The sequence below is a fragment of the Podarcis liolepis genome, assembly GCF_965112155.1.
Source record: "Podarcis liolepis genome assembly, chromosome: 1".
NCBI lineage: Eukaryota > Metazoa > Chordata > Lepidosauria > Squamata > Lacertidae > Podarcis > Podarcis liolepis.
The window spans coordinates 105,770,387-105,790,810 of record NC_139554.1 but is presented as its reverse complement, the minus strand read 5'-3'; the positions used below and the strand labels follow the sequence as shown (position 1 = coordinate 105,790,810).

At 41.0% G+C, this 20,424-nt stretch overlaps 1 protein-coding gene across 21 annotated transcripts in view; it reads right to left on the bottom strand.

Moving 5' to 3' along the window:
• The window catches only part of PKP4 (plakophilin 4), a 94,514-nt gene that overhangs the window by 64,371 nt on the left and 9,719 nt on the right, over positions 1 to 20,424 (bottom strand). For all 21 annotated transcript variants that reach the window (XM_083493641.1, XM_083493657.1, XM_083493660.1 and 18 more), the window contains exon 2: positions 4,391 to 4,521. In XM_083493641.1, coding sequence (XP_083349767.1) covers positions 4,391 to 4,516 — 126 coding nt within the window. In that variant the 5' untranslated portion in view covers positions 4,517 to 4,521. The remainder of the gene's footprint in view (positions 1 to 4,390; positions 4,522 to 20,424) is intronic.

The window sequence follows — 20,424 nt, the reverse complement described above, 5'->3', positions numbered from 1 at the left end:
CGGCTACTGGGGTTCCTCAGGATTGAAAGAACATAACTCACTACCACCTGAAGCCAATCAAAGGTCAGGTCGGCACCTGGAACCAATGAAGCCAAGAACCAGGTGGTGATTCTCTGCCCCGCAACTAAGGGCTCTGTAAGTAGAGAGGTAGCATGCAGCTGGGGCTGTCACAACTGTCTAGGGTGCACGCTCACAAGATGCCAGAATTGAACAAGAGGGGAAGGCTGCACACTGAAGACTGGTAAAGGCAATGATGATGGAGGGAAGTGAAGAGAGCATTACCTGAACAGTGGGTCATGGCGGGGAGCTGCTGTGATGCCAGACAGCGGGAGGAGGCCAAGGTCAGAACCATCACTGCCAGCACCTAGGATCCATCAGGTCAGGATGGTGAGGGGGACCTGCTGATGTCCTAGGCCTGATTATTATTATTGATATCATTATTATTTATTTAATTCATTGGTTGCTCTTCTCACCAAGGCAATGCAACACAACTTACATCCTGATGCACATGGAAGGCAACCACCCTGCTCCCAGATCTTTCATCTGATCCAACAATTGAGGAGAAGAGGCTGAAGCTATGCTCTACTGCCTCCAGTCATGCTTCTGGCATGTGGCCCTGACCATTCACCCACCAATCCATTCGGTCCTTCAGGGCAAAATAGTTGCCCATCTATGTTCTATACAAATAATAAATATTACAGAGCAAGGATTTAGTGAAACCTGGGAAAACCGGACTTGCCATAACTAGACATACAAAGAAATTGTACCAAGGGAAGGGGAAGACACGAAGTGATTCCAATACATTATTGTGGGACACAGGTAAGAAAAGGTAGTGCTGATCACCATTCCTGCATTAAGTAGTGTCATAAAAGGCATGTTCAAATAAGAATAGTTGGTGTAGCATGTAGACCATTCAAAATACTAGGATGATTACTGAACTTTTCACCCTTACCACCACCAGATGTTGTAAAGTTTTACCGCAGATTAGGAATCTTGAGAGTCATATATTTAAGCCACTTCAAAGCTCTTTAGAGGAATAGTTTGGTATAATAGTAACTAATAAATATCACAATCTTCCATGATGCCTTTTTACAATCAACTGCATGTCAATCATATGGAAGTTTTTTCTACTGCACATTCCTCAAACATTCTTATGACCATGTCATATTCAACTAGGTCAAAAGCCTTGCAGATAATAAATACATTAACTGCATTCCTGCCTTCCAGAATGCATTAGCATGAAAGAAAACCGTGTTGCTCTCTCATGATTACCCCTAATACATAACTACTGATGACTGAAAATCAATTATCAACTAATCTGTAAGCACCTAGGAGGTTCTATTATGTGTGTCACTACCTTCTTAGACAGGGAAGCCTAACTAGCAGATTTGTTTCAGAATGATAAGGAAATAAGGCTTTTTCACTCAAGTTTTCATGTGTAAGAGGAAGATATTCTAAACTTCAGGATCCTTGCATGATTGTCAAGTCCTGCTGACACCACCTCACATTGTGCTCTAGCGTCATCCTGACATGCTTTACCATCCCCATCAATATTTCCAAAAGCCCTGGCAGCTTTCCTCTGTTGTAAAGGCAAGACACAAAGTAGGCGCAGAATCCTTCTGACTTATCCAAATCAATCCTGTCAAACTATTCTAAACATCCTGTAGCTTTCTTTTTGATTTTATAAAGTATTTCTAAATCTCTCCTTGTGGTTTCTAGCACCTCATGGGAATTTCAACATGCTTTGCACTGAAACTCTAGTCTAACGCAAACTCACTCCTTTTGTGAGTGGTGTGACTCTGAGCTGTAGGCAGCAGAAGTCTGTAAGGATCATGTAGCCAAGTTCTACATGACATTGTTAAAACTCACTGCAGCTTTGATATAACTAGATAATTTCTGGTATATTAACTGCAGCAATGCTGAACGATATTTAATTTTGGGAGGAGGAGCACATGAAAACTCACAGAGAGAGAGAGAGCTCTGTCATAGGGTGAGGAAGCTTCTTCAGGCAAATGGCCACATTCCTGGCTCGGCAACCTTTGGGGGGCAGCATATAGCATTGTAGGCAGGGCCAGAGGAATGTACCATATTTTTCGCTCTATAGGAGGCACTTTTTTCCCTCCAAAAATTAAGGGGAAATGTGTGTGCGTCCTATGGAGTGAATGCAGGCTCCTTGGCTTCAGCGATAGCAACAAGAAGCCTCCGAAGCTCAGAGGGAGCGCTCCTTCCACGCCCCGGAGGCTTTGCGTTGCTTTTGCTGAAGCCTGGAGAGCGAGAGGAATCGGTGCACACCGACCCCTCTCGCTCTCCAGGCTTCAGGGATAGCCGCCTGAAGCCTTCGGAGCGCAGCGCGAGTTCCCGCTGCGCTCCGCAGGCTTCAGGTTCCTTTTGCTGAAGCCAGGAGAGCAAGACTCTCCTGGCTTCAGCAGAGAGAGGCATGATCAAGCAAGCAAGAGGCATGATCACACTTCAAGGAAACAGACCAGGCACACAAAAGCATTCTCAGGGAGAGTGTGGAGCAGGACTGGAAAGGGGTGTGGCTTGGGGAGGGGCAGAGCCTGGACAGAGTCCTGAGGACCTGATACAAAGGCCTGTAGGGCCACATCCAGCCCCTGGGCCAAAAGTGCTTCACGCCTGTTCTGTGCCAAAGACTGAGAAACTAGATGGCAACAATACTCTTGTTCCGATAGCAAATCACATCACTTGAACGATGACTTCTGGCTCAAAAAGCTTTAATATCCTTTAAGGAAATGAGGCTCCCTTAACCAAATTGTACTGAACAAAGCTTTGCAGATGTACCTAAAAGGTAGAAAAGTTTACTTTTCAGTGCAGAAAAGAGACTTTGATTCCTTTCTCTTATATGTAAATAAGTCTGCAGGTTCATATCCCGACTTGATCCTTAGGGATATCTATTACAGGCATAGGCAAACTCGGCCCTCCAGATGTTTTGGGACTACAACTCCCATCATCCCTGACCACTGGTCCTGTTAGCTTTTTATTCCTATACCACGTTCATATCCTGGTTTTCCTCCAAGGTAGCAATATCATGGGTCTCCTGCTTCATCATATCTTCACAGCAGCCCTGTCAGATAGGCCTTTCAGCCCAACCTATGTCCTAGCCCAACAATAACCACTATACTACACTGACTATGTTTGAGCTGGTTCAGTGTGGAGTTGTTCATTCTCAGAAAGAGACATTTCATTCAGAAGAATGGAGCGGAACCTTGAGATAGTTCATATTACAACAGCAATACATGCCCGGACTTTTCGCCCCCTTTTCTTTCTTTTTTTTTGACTATGTATTGCATTACCAAGTACCACTCAAGCATCTTATGAAACCATTTGTATAGGAATTTGCATTATGCAAAGTACTTTCCAATTATCTTTCATGACAACACTTCAGTTGGCCCGAGAGTCTCACCCAAGGTCATCAAGCAAACTTAAAAGCTTTATTGGGAGTCTCAACCTGAATCTCCTGTGTCAATGCACAGCACAGTTGTCTGCTACCACTACAGTACAAAATATTTTCCAGTGAAAATTATTACAATGGGACAGGGTGGATAAAAATCAATTATTATTTTTTAAAAATAAAAAAATCAGATTTTTAAAATTTAAATCGGATTTTTTTGAATTTAAATTGTATTTTTAAAATAAAATGCTTTCAAAGGAAAAATCTTTCTAAAGATAGTTTTCTATTTAAGTTACATTATAGTCCAAAGGCTATTCATCAGGAAATAAGGATTTAAGTTTTTTAAGTGTGCTAAAACTCAGTCTAAGTTTTTTTTTAAACTGTTTAACCACATCAGTTAACAAACATGGATACATATACTATGATGTTATTGTTTTAGTTAAATAAATTGTTTAAAATTATTATTAGAGAAATGATTATTTTCCTCCTTCCAATAAAGTACAGCAGAAAAGTTGTCCAAATATAAACAGTTAACTTATTAAACCTCACCATAATTTCATAATTATCTGTCTATGTATTTCTGATAGTATAACCAAATTAGTAATTTTTGATATAACTGTAAAAACTATTCTGAAAATTTACTACTCCAAAAACGAAACCTTCCTCTGGTTGTAAATATTAAGATTATACCAGCAAGAATTAGTCTTTATGTAAAAAAATATGATTTAAATCAAGTCTTACTGACTACTGATTTAAATCAAGATTTAAATCGATTTGATTTAAATGAAATCCACCCTGCAATGGGACAAAGCGAAATCTTGCTCAGCCTGAGGAAAAAAAGCAATCATTATATCTCGAAGTGGCAGCAAGACAGCCCATTGTGCTTAATATTTAATATCTGGGCTTGGGAAACTCAAACCCATCCATATACGAAGCCTCAGATATATATACAGATTTCTTTAAAACAACAACAACCAATACCTGTTCTTTTACAGAAGCTAGAATAGTGGTGGCAGTAGCCTCTGTCTCCATGCCCGGACTTGTAGAAGGTTCCTGGGTGGTCTGTTGCAGTCCTTCTTCCAAAGAAGTCTGCTCAGGAGCTGGCATATTGTCTGGGGGGGAAAAACAGTTTGACATTTGATGGTTATCTGTTCAATTCACTCATTGCCGCTTCTACACTAAAACATGACATATACCTTAAATTTCTGGGAGATACGTCTCCCCTAAAGTAGTATCAAAGAACTAGGGAGAGCGGCTTACAGGGAAGATGTGGTCTTGAAAATAATGTTCTACCCTTAAGCATGCCTCTTCTTTAAAGACAAACAGGTAAGTTACGTACATAACAAAACATTTTAGAAAACTATAAAACTGTAACTGTACAGCTGTATTTGGCTGTAACTCAATTGGCCAAATAACCAATAACATGGTGATAATCGTTAAAATGATTTCCCCATTAAAATCTGTATCTCGGCCATGTCAGATCTTTCTCTGCCCTCTACTTTTAGAGTGGCTGATAGTACTTACCTGAGACTAGGAATCCGTTCTGCTAACCCGCTGCATCTATATCATCTACTTGTGACATTTTTAAATTACACCAGAAGTATCTGTTATGTATGGACATATCCAGGCAGTCTTTGTACATGTTGACTGCCAGCTGGTAATGTGTTTTGGGATTATCATGTGTAGAAATCATAGAGCAGGGGGAACCACACAAAAAAGGAAAGTAGATAGGAGATGAGGGATCGCTGTAAGAAGATTCCTTCTTGCTTTACTTTTCAAACAATTTTTTCAAAGTTTTTTTTTTTATATATAAAACAAAACTCAGATAGAAATAGAATCTGATATTTTCATTGTGCCATTCTACCTGTCTGACATTAACCCGGAAGTATCTGCAAGGGGGGCTGAGCTGTTATCAATAGTATCTCTTAAGAGTGGTGAATGGCACTATTTCGCGGGAAGAAATTCCAATGAAAATCCTCGTTATTACATATTCTTAAAAGGTTGTTTATTTGTATATATTTAAAATTTTTATATATGGATGTTTTATGATGGTCTATATTTGTAATGCCTGATAAAGGTTTGGCAAAGAAAGGAAGCAGAAAGGGGGAACATATGCCTTCCTTCCAAATAAGAACCACTTTTCACATTTTGCACATTTGATCACCATGTGATTACTAGCAGATATGTTTTGCAACACATTAGTCTTGTAAAGATAGTGTTAGAAACTGCAATAGGAATGCTTGGAGCCATGTGGCTCCTGGGACCTAGGTTGTGGGCGCCAAAACAAAATGTCAAGGCACTTTTTAGTTTTTTTGCTGCTGCCCTGCTACCAGACCAGCAGCAATACACACACACATTCTTTTTGCTACTGGGTGAATAATCAAGCAGTCTGCAGGGTAGCACGACTGCAGCAAGGCAGGTGGAGACACTGGGTGCCAAGGGTAGCACCTGGACACAGCCATCCAGTTGCAAATGCCCGGTTGCCAAGTCACAAAATGTGACTGATGACCGGCGAATTTCAAACACTGTTCACAAAGGCAACTAATCCATACATCTAAACCATATGCACCTCTTTTACATGTCTATAGTCCAAGAAGAAGAAGAAGAAGAAGAAGAAGAAGAAGAAGAAGAAGAAGAAGAAGAAGAAGAAGAAGAGTAGTAGTAGTAGTAGTAGTAGTAGTAGTAGTAGTTTGGATTTGATATCCCGCTTTATCACTACCCGAAGGAGTCTCAAAGCGGCTAACATTCTCCTTTCCCTTCTTCCCCCACAACAAACACTCTGTGAGGTGAGGCTGAGAGACTTCAGAGAAGTGTGACTAGCCCAAGGTCACCCAGCAGCTGCATGTGGAGGAGCGGAGACGCGAACCCGGTTCCCCAGATTATGAGTCTATCACTCTTAACCACTACACCACACTGGCTCTCACACTACACACTATTTACAAAAAATAAAACACCCCAAAAACCCCTTCAGTGCCCATAAGAGTTTATTTCCACAGACTACCAGGCGAGTGGTGACTTGTAAACCTGTAAGAACACCTGGATTACTTCTAAATACCATCTTTTATCATATGCCCCAAGCTATGTATTTTCCAAGCTCCCAATCTTCATCTGTTTAGTATACCTTTTTATGGAAGGCATTCAACAAGTCAATTAACCTTTGCTACCTTTCTTCATACTTTCCCCAGTAAGGTCACGCAGCTTGCGCAAAGTAGTGACACGACCAGCATAAGGCACACAATGTATGTTTGAATCATTTCTGCTATATAAACCTATTAGTTTAAATGCAGTTCTTAATGATCCGTAAATTTTGTTTGCCTTTTGACGAGTATAAAGCACTGAACGAATATTTTCAGGAACCAAAGTATTCTAAGAATGCCTTGAAAAGCAGCAGCTAACTTTAAGAACCAAATGCAGTAGGGGCTTGCGGAGAGCTGCCCGAAACCCGGGGTGCACAGCGCTGCACTCCCTGGGCTTCAGGCTGCAGGCAGCTATCCGCAAGCCTGCAGAGCCAAGCGGGAGTTCCCGCGGGCTCCGCGGGCTTGCGGATAGCTTCCTGAAGCCTGGAAAGTGAGAGGGGTTGGTGCGCACCAACCCCTCTCGCTCTCCAGGCTTCAGCGAAAGCCTGCATTCGCCCCATAGGACGCACACACTTTTCCCCCTTCATTTTTGGAGGGGGGAAAGTGCATCCTATAGAGCGAAAAATATGGTAATTCTGAACTTCTCAACAACAAATTTTACTTGCCATTTTAAGGACTACGTGTGTGAATCTTTTGATGCTAAGGCTGTCAGAAGCTTTGGCGCTTTGCCGTTCAGACCCTTTGCAGAAAACTGATTCAGTACTTTTGAAATCATCTTTCCCTGTTTGGGACACAACAAAGATTTTCCACACTTGGAATACCAAAATTAAAACCACAGGACTAGCCAAAAACATGCATAGCCATGAAAAAGTGTTCCCTTCCATAACCAGAATAACTTTATGCATCCTTGAGCTGACACCTCCCAGCCATTCTGAAAATCCGGAGATCCAACAGATGTGCTAATCCCAGAGTGGTTTTAATGCATTATTTTTATGTCTAAATGTAACCAGTGAGAGAAGAGAGTGCTGTATTTTATTTAAGTGGTTAGCCACAAAAAAAGCTAAGTGCCCTCTACTCTACTACTTTGAATGCAGTGTGCTGTTTTTTCCCTACTTTAATTTTGCTGAGCCAGAGGAGCCGTCGAAAATTATGTTCAAGCAAGGCAGAAAATGGGACTGCCCTCTAGAAGCCCAAATCTGGGGAAAGGATGCCATTTTCTGCCTCTTCAAGCGGGTGGACCTATACAATACCCACCTGGTGGTGCGAAGCTCCCAAACCCAAGTCAGAAGACCACTTCCTTTGTCTATGGATTAATTATTTGAGAGCACTAACTAGATTTAACAATAAGGAGCAGCATCTCAACAGCTCTTTGGGCTGCACAGCAGTATCTGGGAAAGCTACTGCTTCTAGTAGTCTCCTCTAGTCTAGTACTTCCACAGGCACAGTACTAATGAGAGGAAGCTAGCTATGTCCCTGAAAAAATAAACCTGGAAAGGAGAACCTTTGCGGAGTCCTTCTTTCCAAACAAGGTGGTGGTGTTATTGTTGTCCCAACCACAGCAAGTACTAACTTGATTTGATGTCGATCAAGACTTTCAAGCAAGACATGAACAACCTTCTTCTTCGTCACAAGCATCTTGGTAACAATCTTTCACCAGACAGCTACAACAAGCTGAGACACAAGAAGATGACCATGATATCATCCCAGTCGTTATAGATTCTTTAGAAAGCATTGCTTTGGACTCACATTTTCAGATTCCCATTTGAAAACTCTTAATTCGGCTTACTGCTTAATTTGAAATTCTATCCTTTGTCTATGCACTTTAAGTCATTAAAAAATGGATATTCAGAAAGGAAAGGGCCTCATAATGCTTTATACAGAAGTAGGGTACGGGAGACTAATCCCCCTACGCAGAATAACTGCAATTGATTTCTACTTTCATAGGCCACATGAGCGCTAAATGTTGCAGCAGAATACAAATCTGTGCCTCAATAGGCTGGACTAAGGGAAGCATGTGCTTTACTTTTCAGTTTTTAATTTTTGTGTTTCATCCATTCATATCCTCAATGAGGAAATGCAAATAATTTATCTGGACTGCATTTCAGTCCTGTCTCCTGCGGTTGGAGAACCTACAGTGGTACCTCGGTGTCAGGGAACTGCCATCAGTGCCGGAGGGAGAGAGCAAAATCCAGAGGGATCCCAGAGAGCGTCCCGGGAGTGGGAGAGGCAGCCCATCTTCTGGGGAAGAGAATCAGCGTAGCACCAGTGGAGAAGGGGGGCAGATGGGGGAAGCGGCGAGGCGGTCCCATGACGCCGGGGACCAGCGGGGAGAGTAGAGGTCCTCCGCTGCCTACGCCCTCCTTGTGCAGAAGGCTTTCACGCAGAGAGAGTAGGAGGAGACTAGGCGTCAAAGAGCTTCTTTGCTGGAAGAAGTTTAAGAAACTCCCACTGACAGATTCTGCCAGCGATTGAGACAGCCACGAGAGAGTGGCTGTCCGGACAGAAAAGGTTCACTCAGGCAACCCAGCCAGGTGTTTGCACCGGCTTACGCGCGAGCAACCCCTAGAACCATTACACTCGGGTTAAGTACTTAATTCGTTCTGGAGGTCCGTACTTAACCTGAAACTGTTCTTAACCTGAAGCTCCACTTTAGCTAATGGGGCCTCCTGCTACTGCCGCGCTGCCAGAGCACGATTTCTGTTCTCATCCTGAAGCAAAGTTCTTAACCTGAAGCACTATTTCTGGGTTAGCGGAGTCTGTAACCTGAAGCATATGTAACCTGAGGTACCACTGTACTCCCCATGCAAACCTTCCTCTGAATTTGGAAGGGATCTACTTCTGCCATGCAGATCAGATGGCAGACGTTAAAAGAGCTTTCAGTGACATCATAAATGTGATTGCTTTTTCGAATTCCCCCCCCCCAAGATATTTATCTCAAAATCTTAATTTGTCTTACGGCTTCTGCGATTTTAAAGTGTTCTCACTTGCACTTTAAGCATGGCCAGTGAGCCAAGTGGTTGCGTGGAGGCGTTCTGGGAAGCAGTTCAATGAGGCTTACTCCCTAATAAGTGTGCATAAGACTGCAGCATAAAGCTAGCAGCTGGAAAATGTGCTCGATGTTGTGAGAGCTGTGTTTTGTTTAAAGCATCAGTCAGCAAAGCATGAGACTGTTAACCTCAGGGTTGTGGGTTCAAGTCCCATGAAGGGCAAAAGCATGGGTAGGCAAACTAAGGCCTGGGGGCTGGATCCAGCCCAATCGCCTTCTAAATCCGGCCCACAGACGGTCCGGGAATCAGCGTGTTTTTACATGAGTAGAATGTGTCCTTTTATTTAAAACGCACCTCCTTTTATTTAAAACGCATCTCTGGGTTATTTGTGGGGCATAGAAATTTGTTCATTGTTTTTCTCTTCAAAAAATAGTCCGGCCGCTCACAAGGTCTGACGGACAGTGGACCGGCCCCCCGTTGAAAAAGTTTGCTGACCCCTGGGCAAAAGGCTCCTGCGTCACTGGGGGTTGGACTAAATGACCCCTGTGGTCCCTTCCAACTCTACATTTCTGTCATTCTGTTATAAATTCAATAAATAGTAATAATATTCTATCAGAGCTTAAAACTGTTCACAGAAGATCACTGTTTTAAACAGAACCATTTTTATTTTAAATAGCAACATACATGAAGTGCATTAGGGTAATTATGCTCCCTTGTACAAAATATAACAAAGTGGCTGAATTACTATTACTATTAAGTAAGTTTCTCTCTATTGGCAAGCTCTCGAGAGCATGTCTTCTAGTTAAGATGTAGGCCAAAATGTACAGCCTACATGAAATGTCTTTCAGTCCCTGTAGCATTACTAATTTTTTACAAGTGCCCCAATGGACTAATCGAAAAGGTGACTTTCAGCTTATCACATTCACATTCTGCAATGCATGAATAGTTAGAGAAGAAGAAAAAGAGCACTTTCTGGCAAGGGGTGATGTAAGGCCCTGATGCCCTAAGGCTTACTGAGGCTTGTTTTAGTAAGAAAATTTCACCTTCATTTGTTCCATACAACATTGGTAGTTGAGTTGACATGTGATAATTATAGCCTGCTTGTTCTGATTATTGTACTTTCTCTAATTCATTGCTGAAGTGATTTATAGTGCCAGTAAATTATGAAAAAAATAAATGTATCTATTGCAATGTTGTTTTAAAAAACAAAAATAGTGCATCGCTACAAACCATAAATTACCGTACACAAGTGCAAAAGCTCTGGATCAGGATGTTCGTGATTCATATTAAAAATGACAAAAAATATTTTTTTTAAAGGAAGTGATTTTAGATAACAAGCTCTGCCCAAATACTAAACTGAAGGAACAGCCTTTTGCAGCTGGAAAGCACATAGAATATTTTTGACTCATGCTCAGGTGGATGCGATTTACCGCTTACTACTGCATGCTCTAAATAGAAGCTAAGTAACAGATAAAATTATGCAGTGACAAACATCCATTCATCTGTGGCTCTAAGTAAATGTCGCTGTTCCACTGTATAATACAGCCTGATGGCTTATGGATTTTGGTCTGAAGAGTAAACGAGTGGCAAGAAAGCACATGACAGGGTAGGAGAACAAGTACGCAAGAAGGGATTAAAACACACTTTTAAAAGAGCATACCTTAAGCAATTATTAGCATACTGAGTAACTACATTAACTAAAGCTGAGAAAGAACATCTCTACTCCTCCTAAGGCACACACATCTGTAGCAGGAACCACATGAACATGCTAGGAAAAAAGACACATAGCAACTTAAATCTGGCTCCTGTGGCAGTTTCCTGGGATAAAATCCTAAAAAAAGCTCAATCCTAAAAAAAGGTTAAAAACTTTGGTCAGCCCTCACGGCCCTTCACTTCATCAAATCTGACCCTCTTTGAAAAACGTTTGGACACCACTGTCCTAGATCATGGGTAGGCAAACTAAGGCCCGGGGGCTGGATCCGGCCCAAAGGCCTTCTAAATTCAGCCCGCAGGCGGTCTGGGAGTCAGCATGTTTTTACATGAGTAGAATGTGTCCTTTTATTTAAAACGCATCTCTGGTTATTTGTGGGGCATAGGAATTCGTTCATTCCCCCCCAAAAAATATAGTCTGCCCCCCCACAAGGTCTGAGGTACAGTGGACCGGACCCCTGCTGAAAAAGTCCGCTGACCCCTCTCCTAGATGAACGACTGAAAAAAAGAATAGGTGCTGATGACCCATTTTACATGAGCGGTGAAAGTAATGATGTTACAATGAAGAATATCAGGATTGTGCTTTGTAGGATCAAATACTGTGCTATAAGGTACAATATTTCTTTTTATGAAGTCATATTTCCAATAATAATAATAATAATAATACCCTCCCCACTCTGGGTGGCTTCCAACAAATATAAAAGCATAATAAAACATCAAACATCTAAAACATCCCTATACAGGGCTGCCTTCAGATGTCTTCTAAAAGTTGTATAGCTATTTATCTTCTTGACATGTGATGGGAAGGCACTCCACAGGCTGGGTGCCACTACCGAGAAGGCCCTCTGTCTTTCTTGAATTGCTTTATCTCATATAGAAGCCTAACTGAGCATCCCTGTCCTGATAATCCAAAATCCACATGATTTCTCATCACATATATACAGCTTCAATTGATTACCGAACTCTTCAGCTTCCCTTTCAAACCCTGTCACTTCTGTCCAATGCTGCCTCTTCCTATGCCACCATCTCCATCTTGAAATTAGGCCAACTTGGTTTACACTCTGAGAAACTTCAGGAAATAACATGAAAATTTATTCCTGCCTTCCTATGCCCCCAAGCTTCCAGCAATGGGCACTTAAGGTTTGAGAAAGGAAGGGAGGGAAGAGAAAAAGGAAAGAAAGCTGGACAGCAAGTTCTATGGTAATATTCCCATTAGAAATCAGAAAGAGGAGAGAGTCTTGAAGATAGTATGATGAAACTATTTCTGTACTTTCATGTAATAAGAGAATGTAGGTTGGGCATTTCTACTGCCTTAGTCACAATAAGACTAGACTATACAGCTGCTTTCATATGATCAGCGATTTCCTGTCTTCTTGAGTAGGTGGTAGCAATTTTATCAGTGTAGGCACAAAAGACTGTTCATAAATTATAGAAGTTACTATCTCCCTTCCTTTCACGTCTTTCCCGCTGAGCTGTAATGTACTTTTTTAAAAGCTACAGCTTTCCCCACCCCTTTATAATATTAAAGTATTGTTTAAAATATTAGATCTCTTGTTCTCATAAGAAGAATTGTATTTCCTGGAACATATGTTCCACTTGCTTTATGTGAATTGCAAATAAGTTTAGGAATGGCATGCTCAGGGAGAGGAAAATGTACTTCCTCCAGGAAATGTACAGAACACAGTGAGTGTGTGTTTTTGTGTGTAAAAACTATCCTTTTCCACTTAGCTTTGTAGCTAGGCACTGGCAGGCACTACTAGCACCCTCTTCGAAAAGTCTAGCGCAAAGGCAAAAGAGAGTGGTCGCCCCACCACCCTTTTCTAGGTGTAAGGCCTGCACAGTGGTAGCACAAATCACCCCCTTCCCCAAAGTTCTCTGCACATGCTAAAGGACTTGGTAGAAGGGTCAGCCACAAACAAAAGCTGGCTAGCAAACCAATTTAAAATCTGCGGACTTTATACACATGCATTTTTCAATTGATCTATAGCCTATGACTCTAGCTGGCCTCAATAGGATTATATGATACCACCATGACCCAGTTTTTAATTACGTTATGTCAAACACAGTTTTGTTTGAGAATCTGAAATTATTATTCATTTACTGACTGCAGTGTATATGGTTATAAGCTTCTGATGGGAAAGCTATTAATTATGTTCTGTGTCCTGAGTTCCCATGTTGAGGAGGTGGGAAGAAAGCCTGTTCTGGTTGAGGCCGTACTCCCCTGGAAACAGCAGGTCATCAGCCCTGGATTCAATACTGTCAATAGAGGCTCAGGTGGCTCCAAGTACCTTTTCGCAGTTCTGGCTGGTTCGTCATTGAAAGCCCCCTTTGGACAGAACCAATGCACTCCATGCTGATCCAGATTGTATTATTGTATGTGCTTTATGTGGGCTGCCCTTGAAGAGGACTCTGAAACTTCAACTGGTCTAAAATGCAGTGACCAGATTACTGGCTGGAGATCCATTTAGATCTTATATAACCCTTGTGTTAGAACAGCTGCAGTGCTTGCTGGTTTGTTTCTGGGCCCAATTCAAGGTGCTTGTGTTAGTGTTCAACACCCTAAACAACTTAAGCCCCAAATACCCGAAAGATTGCCTCCTTCCCTACAGATCTTCAATGTGGGTACCAAGATCAGCAGAGGGAGACCTCTTGGGTGTTCCACTCCATTCAGAGTTTTCAGTGGGGACACCCTCCCCACAGAGATGTATCTGGCCGCTTCACTATGCAGTTTTCAGCGAATGTAAACTAGCAGGTAATGAATTGAATTAATAATAATACTTTCTCCATTGAGTGAATGGCTTATGAGAACTTGGGGCATGTGACCAGACTCACAAACATAATAAAGAGTCAGAGTAGGAAGACAGGTAGACAATTGTGAAAAATGGAGCACTTAAAAAAAACACATACTGAAATAATGTACATGACACACTACCTTATTGTTGGGAGTAATAAGGAGAAAATATTTATCATTTTTGTCGTGATCTGTTGTACTCTTATCACTACTACCTGCCTGAGCAAAATAATATGCAATATATGAAACAAATTCTGGTGATAATTGCATAAAGATTTGTTTTTCTCTCTTTACTGTTATGATTAGAATTATTACAATAAGAACAATCAGACAAGTAAGGAGTCTGCACTTTTATATTAATGGGAAAAACACAAAACCTTGCATGAGATCTTAAAACTGCAGACTAGAGTTGAAATCTAATACTGTTATTTATTATAATACCCGAGTGGTGTTATTTATCATACTTTCCAAGTGTTAGTAGGTACTCAAGAATAACTCAAAATAACTTCTATCTTAAACTACTGAAGCAAAACATGCAAGATGTTTGGATTTAATTTAGTATCAGATTCATTTTTACAGCCAAGGAAAATTAAGTTGTCCATTAGAATTCTTTTGTACAACACGAGATATTCACAACCTAATGTTTGCTTTTGGGCAGGGGAGGGGGGTAGCAAGGATATATTGTGCTTCATTGCACATTGATTATGATTTGTTTTAGAAATAGGACATCCTTGTTCCTCTGAAGATTTAGGCCCTTATAGCTCACTTGCTGTGTAAGTTAAGAAACATTAGCATCAAATCTAAGAGGGAAAGAATATGTGTCCTTAAATACCGTCCTTTCCTTTCTTCCTGAATTCACTCTGATGAAGTGGGGGCTGCAGCCCAATTCAACAGGTTCATTCCCACCACACAAGATTTAGGAATAAATATGGTTTAACAATGCAATCATAGTTTGGCACAGAACTAAATAATAAATAGTCCTTTTTAATCTTATTTTTTCCGATTAATACACTTACTATGCATAGTATAAAGATGCTTTAAATTTTTTTACTCAGTGAACCCTCATAAGAATGGGGGACACAACCAGATTTTTGTTTAATAGCGATTGGCAGGAGTCAGTTCTGTCTACTGCAGGCATGGCCAAACTTGGCCCCTTCAGCTGTTTTGGGACTACAACTCCCATAATCTCTAGCTAACAGGACCAGTGGTCAGGGTTGATGGGAATTGTAGTTCCAAAACAGCTGTGCGGCCAAGTTTGGCCATGCCTGGTCTACTGAGTTTGGGAAACACTAGAACTTCAACCTATAGAGAAGTTGTTAATTAGTCTCCCATTATTCTTGGGTGAGCTTGTCTATGCTCACAGAACTAGCACTGATTTGCAGAAACCAAGGACACACTTGTTGTGGTTAAAAATGACTACCTATATAGACTAAAGGTAAAGGTAAAGGGACCCCTGACCATTAGGTCCAGTCGTGACCGACTCTGGGGTTGCGCCACTCATCTCGCTTTATTGGCCGAGGGAGCCGGCATACAGCTTTCGGGTCATGTGGCCAGCATGACTAAGCCGCTTCTGGCGAACCAGAGCAGCGCACGGAAACGCCGTTTACCTTTCCGCCAGAGCGGTACCTATTTATCTACTTGCACTTTGACGTGCTTTTGAACTGCTAGGTTAGCAGGAGCTGGGACCGAGCAATGGGAGCTCACCCCGTAGCGGGGATTCGAACCACCGACCTTCTGATCGGCAAGTCCTAGGCTCTGTGGTTTAACCCACAGCGCCACCCGTGTCCCACCTATATAGACTAGCTTTCTACAAAAGAAGAGAACAAAACTTGTTTTAAAAAGTGGTCTCCACGTATGGCAAGGGTCATCAACCACTTTGGACCAGTAGGCACATTTTTAATTTTGAGAGTGTTGTGTGCACCAGTCACAACATTGCTGTCATAAGAGGCATGACATAACACAAAATTAGAGAATGGTTCTGTCATGGTGAAGCTTTCCCCATAATTGCATTTCCATAACAGAAAAAGCTTCTGCAATTCTGTTTAATTTCTGCCTGCCATAAAGCCAGCAACCCTTTTATTCCCAATACAACTCTATGCTGACATCTTGTACCCACTAACAACAACAACAATAGTAATAATAATAATTTTATTATTTATACCCCGCCCATCTGGCTGGGTTTTCCCAGCCACTTGGGAGTAAGCCCCATTAAACACAGGGACTTACTTCTGAGTAGACAAATATACTATTGTACTGCAAGTTAACTAGACAGTGAATTCTTAATGACTGCCTGGTCTTTAGCTCCTGAACATCAGGAGAGATGCCTCTTTGCAAAGTTTTGATATTTGCCCTTTGTGGGGAATTATTTAACATCTGCCCACAATTATTTTCTGTGAATTCTAGTAACTGCCTGTTCTCAGACGAGCCTACCACAGAAGAAAAGGGCTAAGAAAAAGGAAGGACAAACTACAGAGATTCCAAGGATTAGCAAATAAGATTCAGGTAGGAAAAGGAGGACAAAATAGCAGATATCAGAACCCTGAGGATTCCTCTCGCCTGGTGTCCAAAAAACTCCCTCCACTCATCAATCACAGCTCTGGCTTCATTGATTGACTAAAAACACTGGTAGAAGGCTCCAAAAGAAATTGCTTAGAAGGGTACCTGAACATTTTGTTATGTATCCTTCCTTCTAGGAGGGTGAGAGGCTTAAAATAAGGTACCAGTGAAGGCCTTTGTGGGCCACAGGTTGGCAGCTCCTGATTTATGGAACTGAAGCACACATTATTCAAGATTTGCAATTTATTTATTGAAGTTAATCAATGTTGGTAAATAATATGGAAAAGTACATTTTAGAAGCTATCATGTAAAAATACTGAAAAGGCAATCCATTTTAATACGCTCTTTTAGCCAAACCTTCAATGGTAGTATAGTTTTGTTACAGCTCAGAGTGGAAATTCTGCTAATAAAATCCAGTCATCCAGTCTGGCACGTTTCATATCATGGTAACAATGCAAAATATAATTTACACAACACACTAAATCACAGGCGTGGAATGCTCTGATTTGAAACAGCTATTCAAACTCTTAACACAATAAAATTAAAGGCTCAAATACAGGACATAATCTAGACTGATAAATGACTATTGGCTTATATTGGCAACTCATACTCCCTGAACTGGCAAATAGATGGGCTCTATTGGATCTGTAACATCTATATTGCTGGCAACTAGGTAGCCAAAATGAAGCATTTCACAAGTTTTTTTTAATCACCTTTGAAATGTTTCATTCTATCTGTGGCACTCTTACCCTCACAGATATTGGTATCCTCTCTCCACAATCAGCTAAAACTTGCCTTTTTAATTGCAATACAAGACTGCCATTTAGTACAAGTCTAGCTAATACCTGGTGCTAGAAAAATACATGTGATATCTCAGGGTACTTTTGTGATACAGATAAATACTGAGTACTTACAGTTTTAACCGAATCTATATTTTTGTTGTTGGGCGGCTTTCCACATAAGAAAAAAGGTAACTAAGCAACCACTCTCTCTCTAAATACAGCAGCAGAACTGCAAAATCCGTTACTAAGCATCACATCTATACAGGTTAAGTACAAACAAAATCTCAGTATGAAACAGAGCCCACATAAGAATTCTAATCCAAAGAATCTTAATTATCTAAAAAGATGAACATATGTAATAAAGAAAACAAAAAGTCTAACGAAAGCAGTTATAGGGAACATGACTGCTAGGAAGACTTATTGTAGAGAGCTTATACTTAGTTCCTATCTTCAATAATGCTCTGAAGTGGCATTATTAGTTTTATAAGATACATTTACAGACAGAACCTACTTGGGCTGCAATTCCATGAACACTACATAGCAAGTCCCATTCAACTTGGTGAGACTGACTGCTGAGCAAGCACACACAAGATTGCACTATTAGATTCAATGGAACTTAAAACGCTCTGTCTTTTTCTGAAAACGTGTAAGAGGACTCATACCAATCAACCACAGAAGTGTGTCCTTTCCAACATAAGCACCTACCTCCAATGCTCTCTTAATGGGTTTTCTTACTTGCACTGAGAATTGTAATACAACTTTGATATATTTACCTAGAAATGTAACGGGATTTACAAGCCACTAGGCTTAGAATGAGAGACTTAAACTTTAAGTCAAAGTGAGTCTTCTAACATAGAGCACTCAAAGTTTAAGAGCCAGGACTATACTAGCGCAAGTGTGGTGCACGGTTACTCTCTCTCATTCCTAGGAATCTCAGCTTTCATCAAACCTGTTCCGAGTGCTCTTCTAGGCCTTGTTGATTCTGAAGAAGTGTTCAAAATTAGCCAGGTACTGGGCACATTTTGCACCTGGCTATTGGCCACTTGCGACCATGTAAAGATGCCAGGGTGCCAGGATGGCGTCTGATATCTTCACCAACTGGAGGTACATGCCTGAGGATCATTGGATCTGGACTGTTTTCACACACTGATACCACATCCTGTAGAATTATATCAGTTATATTTTATCTGCACAATCAGAATGAATTTCAGGAACCCCCCCCTTTTTGGGGGGTGCAGCCTGAGCAGGGGCAGTGAACAACATTACAGTCAACTGTTGTAGCTTGTCTTCACTTACCCTACTGCACTGCCCTGCTCACAGTTGTGAATATTCTTAGGTTATGAATGGTCCGTTCACCATTAAGAAAAAGAAGGAATAGGCCACTGTATTTGTGGACTCCTGGATCAAGAGACTTTTCTTCTTTAAGTTCCCAACATTCTTAACCTAGCTCAAGGTTGTCATCTGAACTAGCCAGAGGTTTAACTGATAATCAATCACAGTCATTCCAATATTCGAAAAATAAGACTTTAGACCCATCTTGCCCAAAAATGGCAATTACGTATTCCGTTTTGTCAACTGCAACCTTGGTTTAAGGAGCCATTTGGCCCCTAGCTTATATATCTGACTTTCTAACACCGTTCTGAAGTCATATTTAGAAAGTCTGCAATATGCTGCCAGCAAAAGACTCAAAGCATGCATGCAGTCTAGAAGGTGTTTCCTAGCACTTTAAGTCTTTCATATTATCAGTATTATCCTGAGGTTGTCAACTTGCACAGCCATCAAAGTTATATGCATATTAAAAACTGAGGAAAAGCTAGGAGCCAATGCCAATCAGGCCACTTCTTGGTTATAGCATTTAGAGCATTTTCTTAAGTGAGGCTCAGTTTGGGAAGGCAGTTGAGCTAGGAATTGGCAGCAAAGATTCAGTGTTTATGTCAAGCACAACGTTTAAATGTTAGTTAATGCATGAGCATAGAGGTGGAGGCAGAAGGTCAACTGCTTCAGTCACAGCTTTTTTCACTTGACATCTGGACAAATACTACCAGCCTCTCAAAGAACTGCTGCCTTTTTTGAACAAAGAAAGCAGCAATTGATTAATCATTGCAGAGAACATATATGAAAATGCAAAGTGTTCTAGACTGTTAGGAATAAGTACTGTAGCACTGTCATTCTTTTGGAGAGTTCAATAAACAAGAAAATCCTCAGTGACCTCAAACAGATGTCTTTTGAGAAATACAGCTTGTGCAGATGTAACACGTGAGTTTTACCTACAGTTAAGACATTGTAAGCAAGTTTCTCTCCTACATAGCACAAGTCTTCTGCAGCTTCTAACTAATTTCTAGGTTGATATTAACACCAATGTCAACAAAAGCTAAGCATGGCAACAGTAGTTAACACTACTTTGGATTTTATCTTAACCATGGCTAAAAACCAGGGTTGGGTTAAGAGGGAACCCAAGTTAGTGTTAACTACTTGTGTCATGCTTAACCATGGTTAAAATGGCATAAGAAATTCACATCAGAAAGGAGATTGGCAATTGTGGAAGTATATGGTCTTGTGCCCTATGCCCAGTAATTTAACTATGGTTAAGATATTAGAGATGCTAGTCTGGCAAAGCCCCATGGTGAATTTCTTGACTGACCCAGAGTATGCCATTGGCAACACTTAATGGCTGGCAAATTTTATTTCTCCTTCCCTTCTACTATTGAACTGTTCTGTCAACCAGACCAGAGTGTCCTGCCCAACAAAGGCGGTGTGATCCTAGGATGTTACCACTGATGCAGAACCATTTTTCACTGAATTAGGCTGAATTAGATAAAAATAGATTCTTCAACTTGTAGTCAGCTTAACCAAATTTGGCTACAGGCAGAATTCTATATTTTGATCTGCAATCAACTTCTTACTAAATCAATGAACCTAGGAAAATGTATTTGCTCCAAGAACAACAAACAGAACTCTAACCTGAAAAAACCCCAAATCTTTTCCTAAAACTGGATTGACAAAATACAGTGGTACCTCAGGTTAAGTACTTAATTAGTTCCGGAGGTCTGTTCTTAACCTGAAACTGTTCTTAACCTGAAGCACCACTTTAGCTAATGGGGCCTCCTGCTGC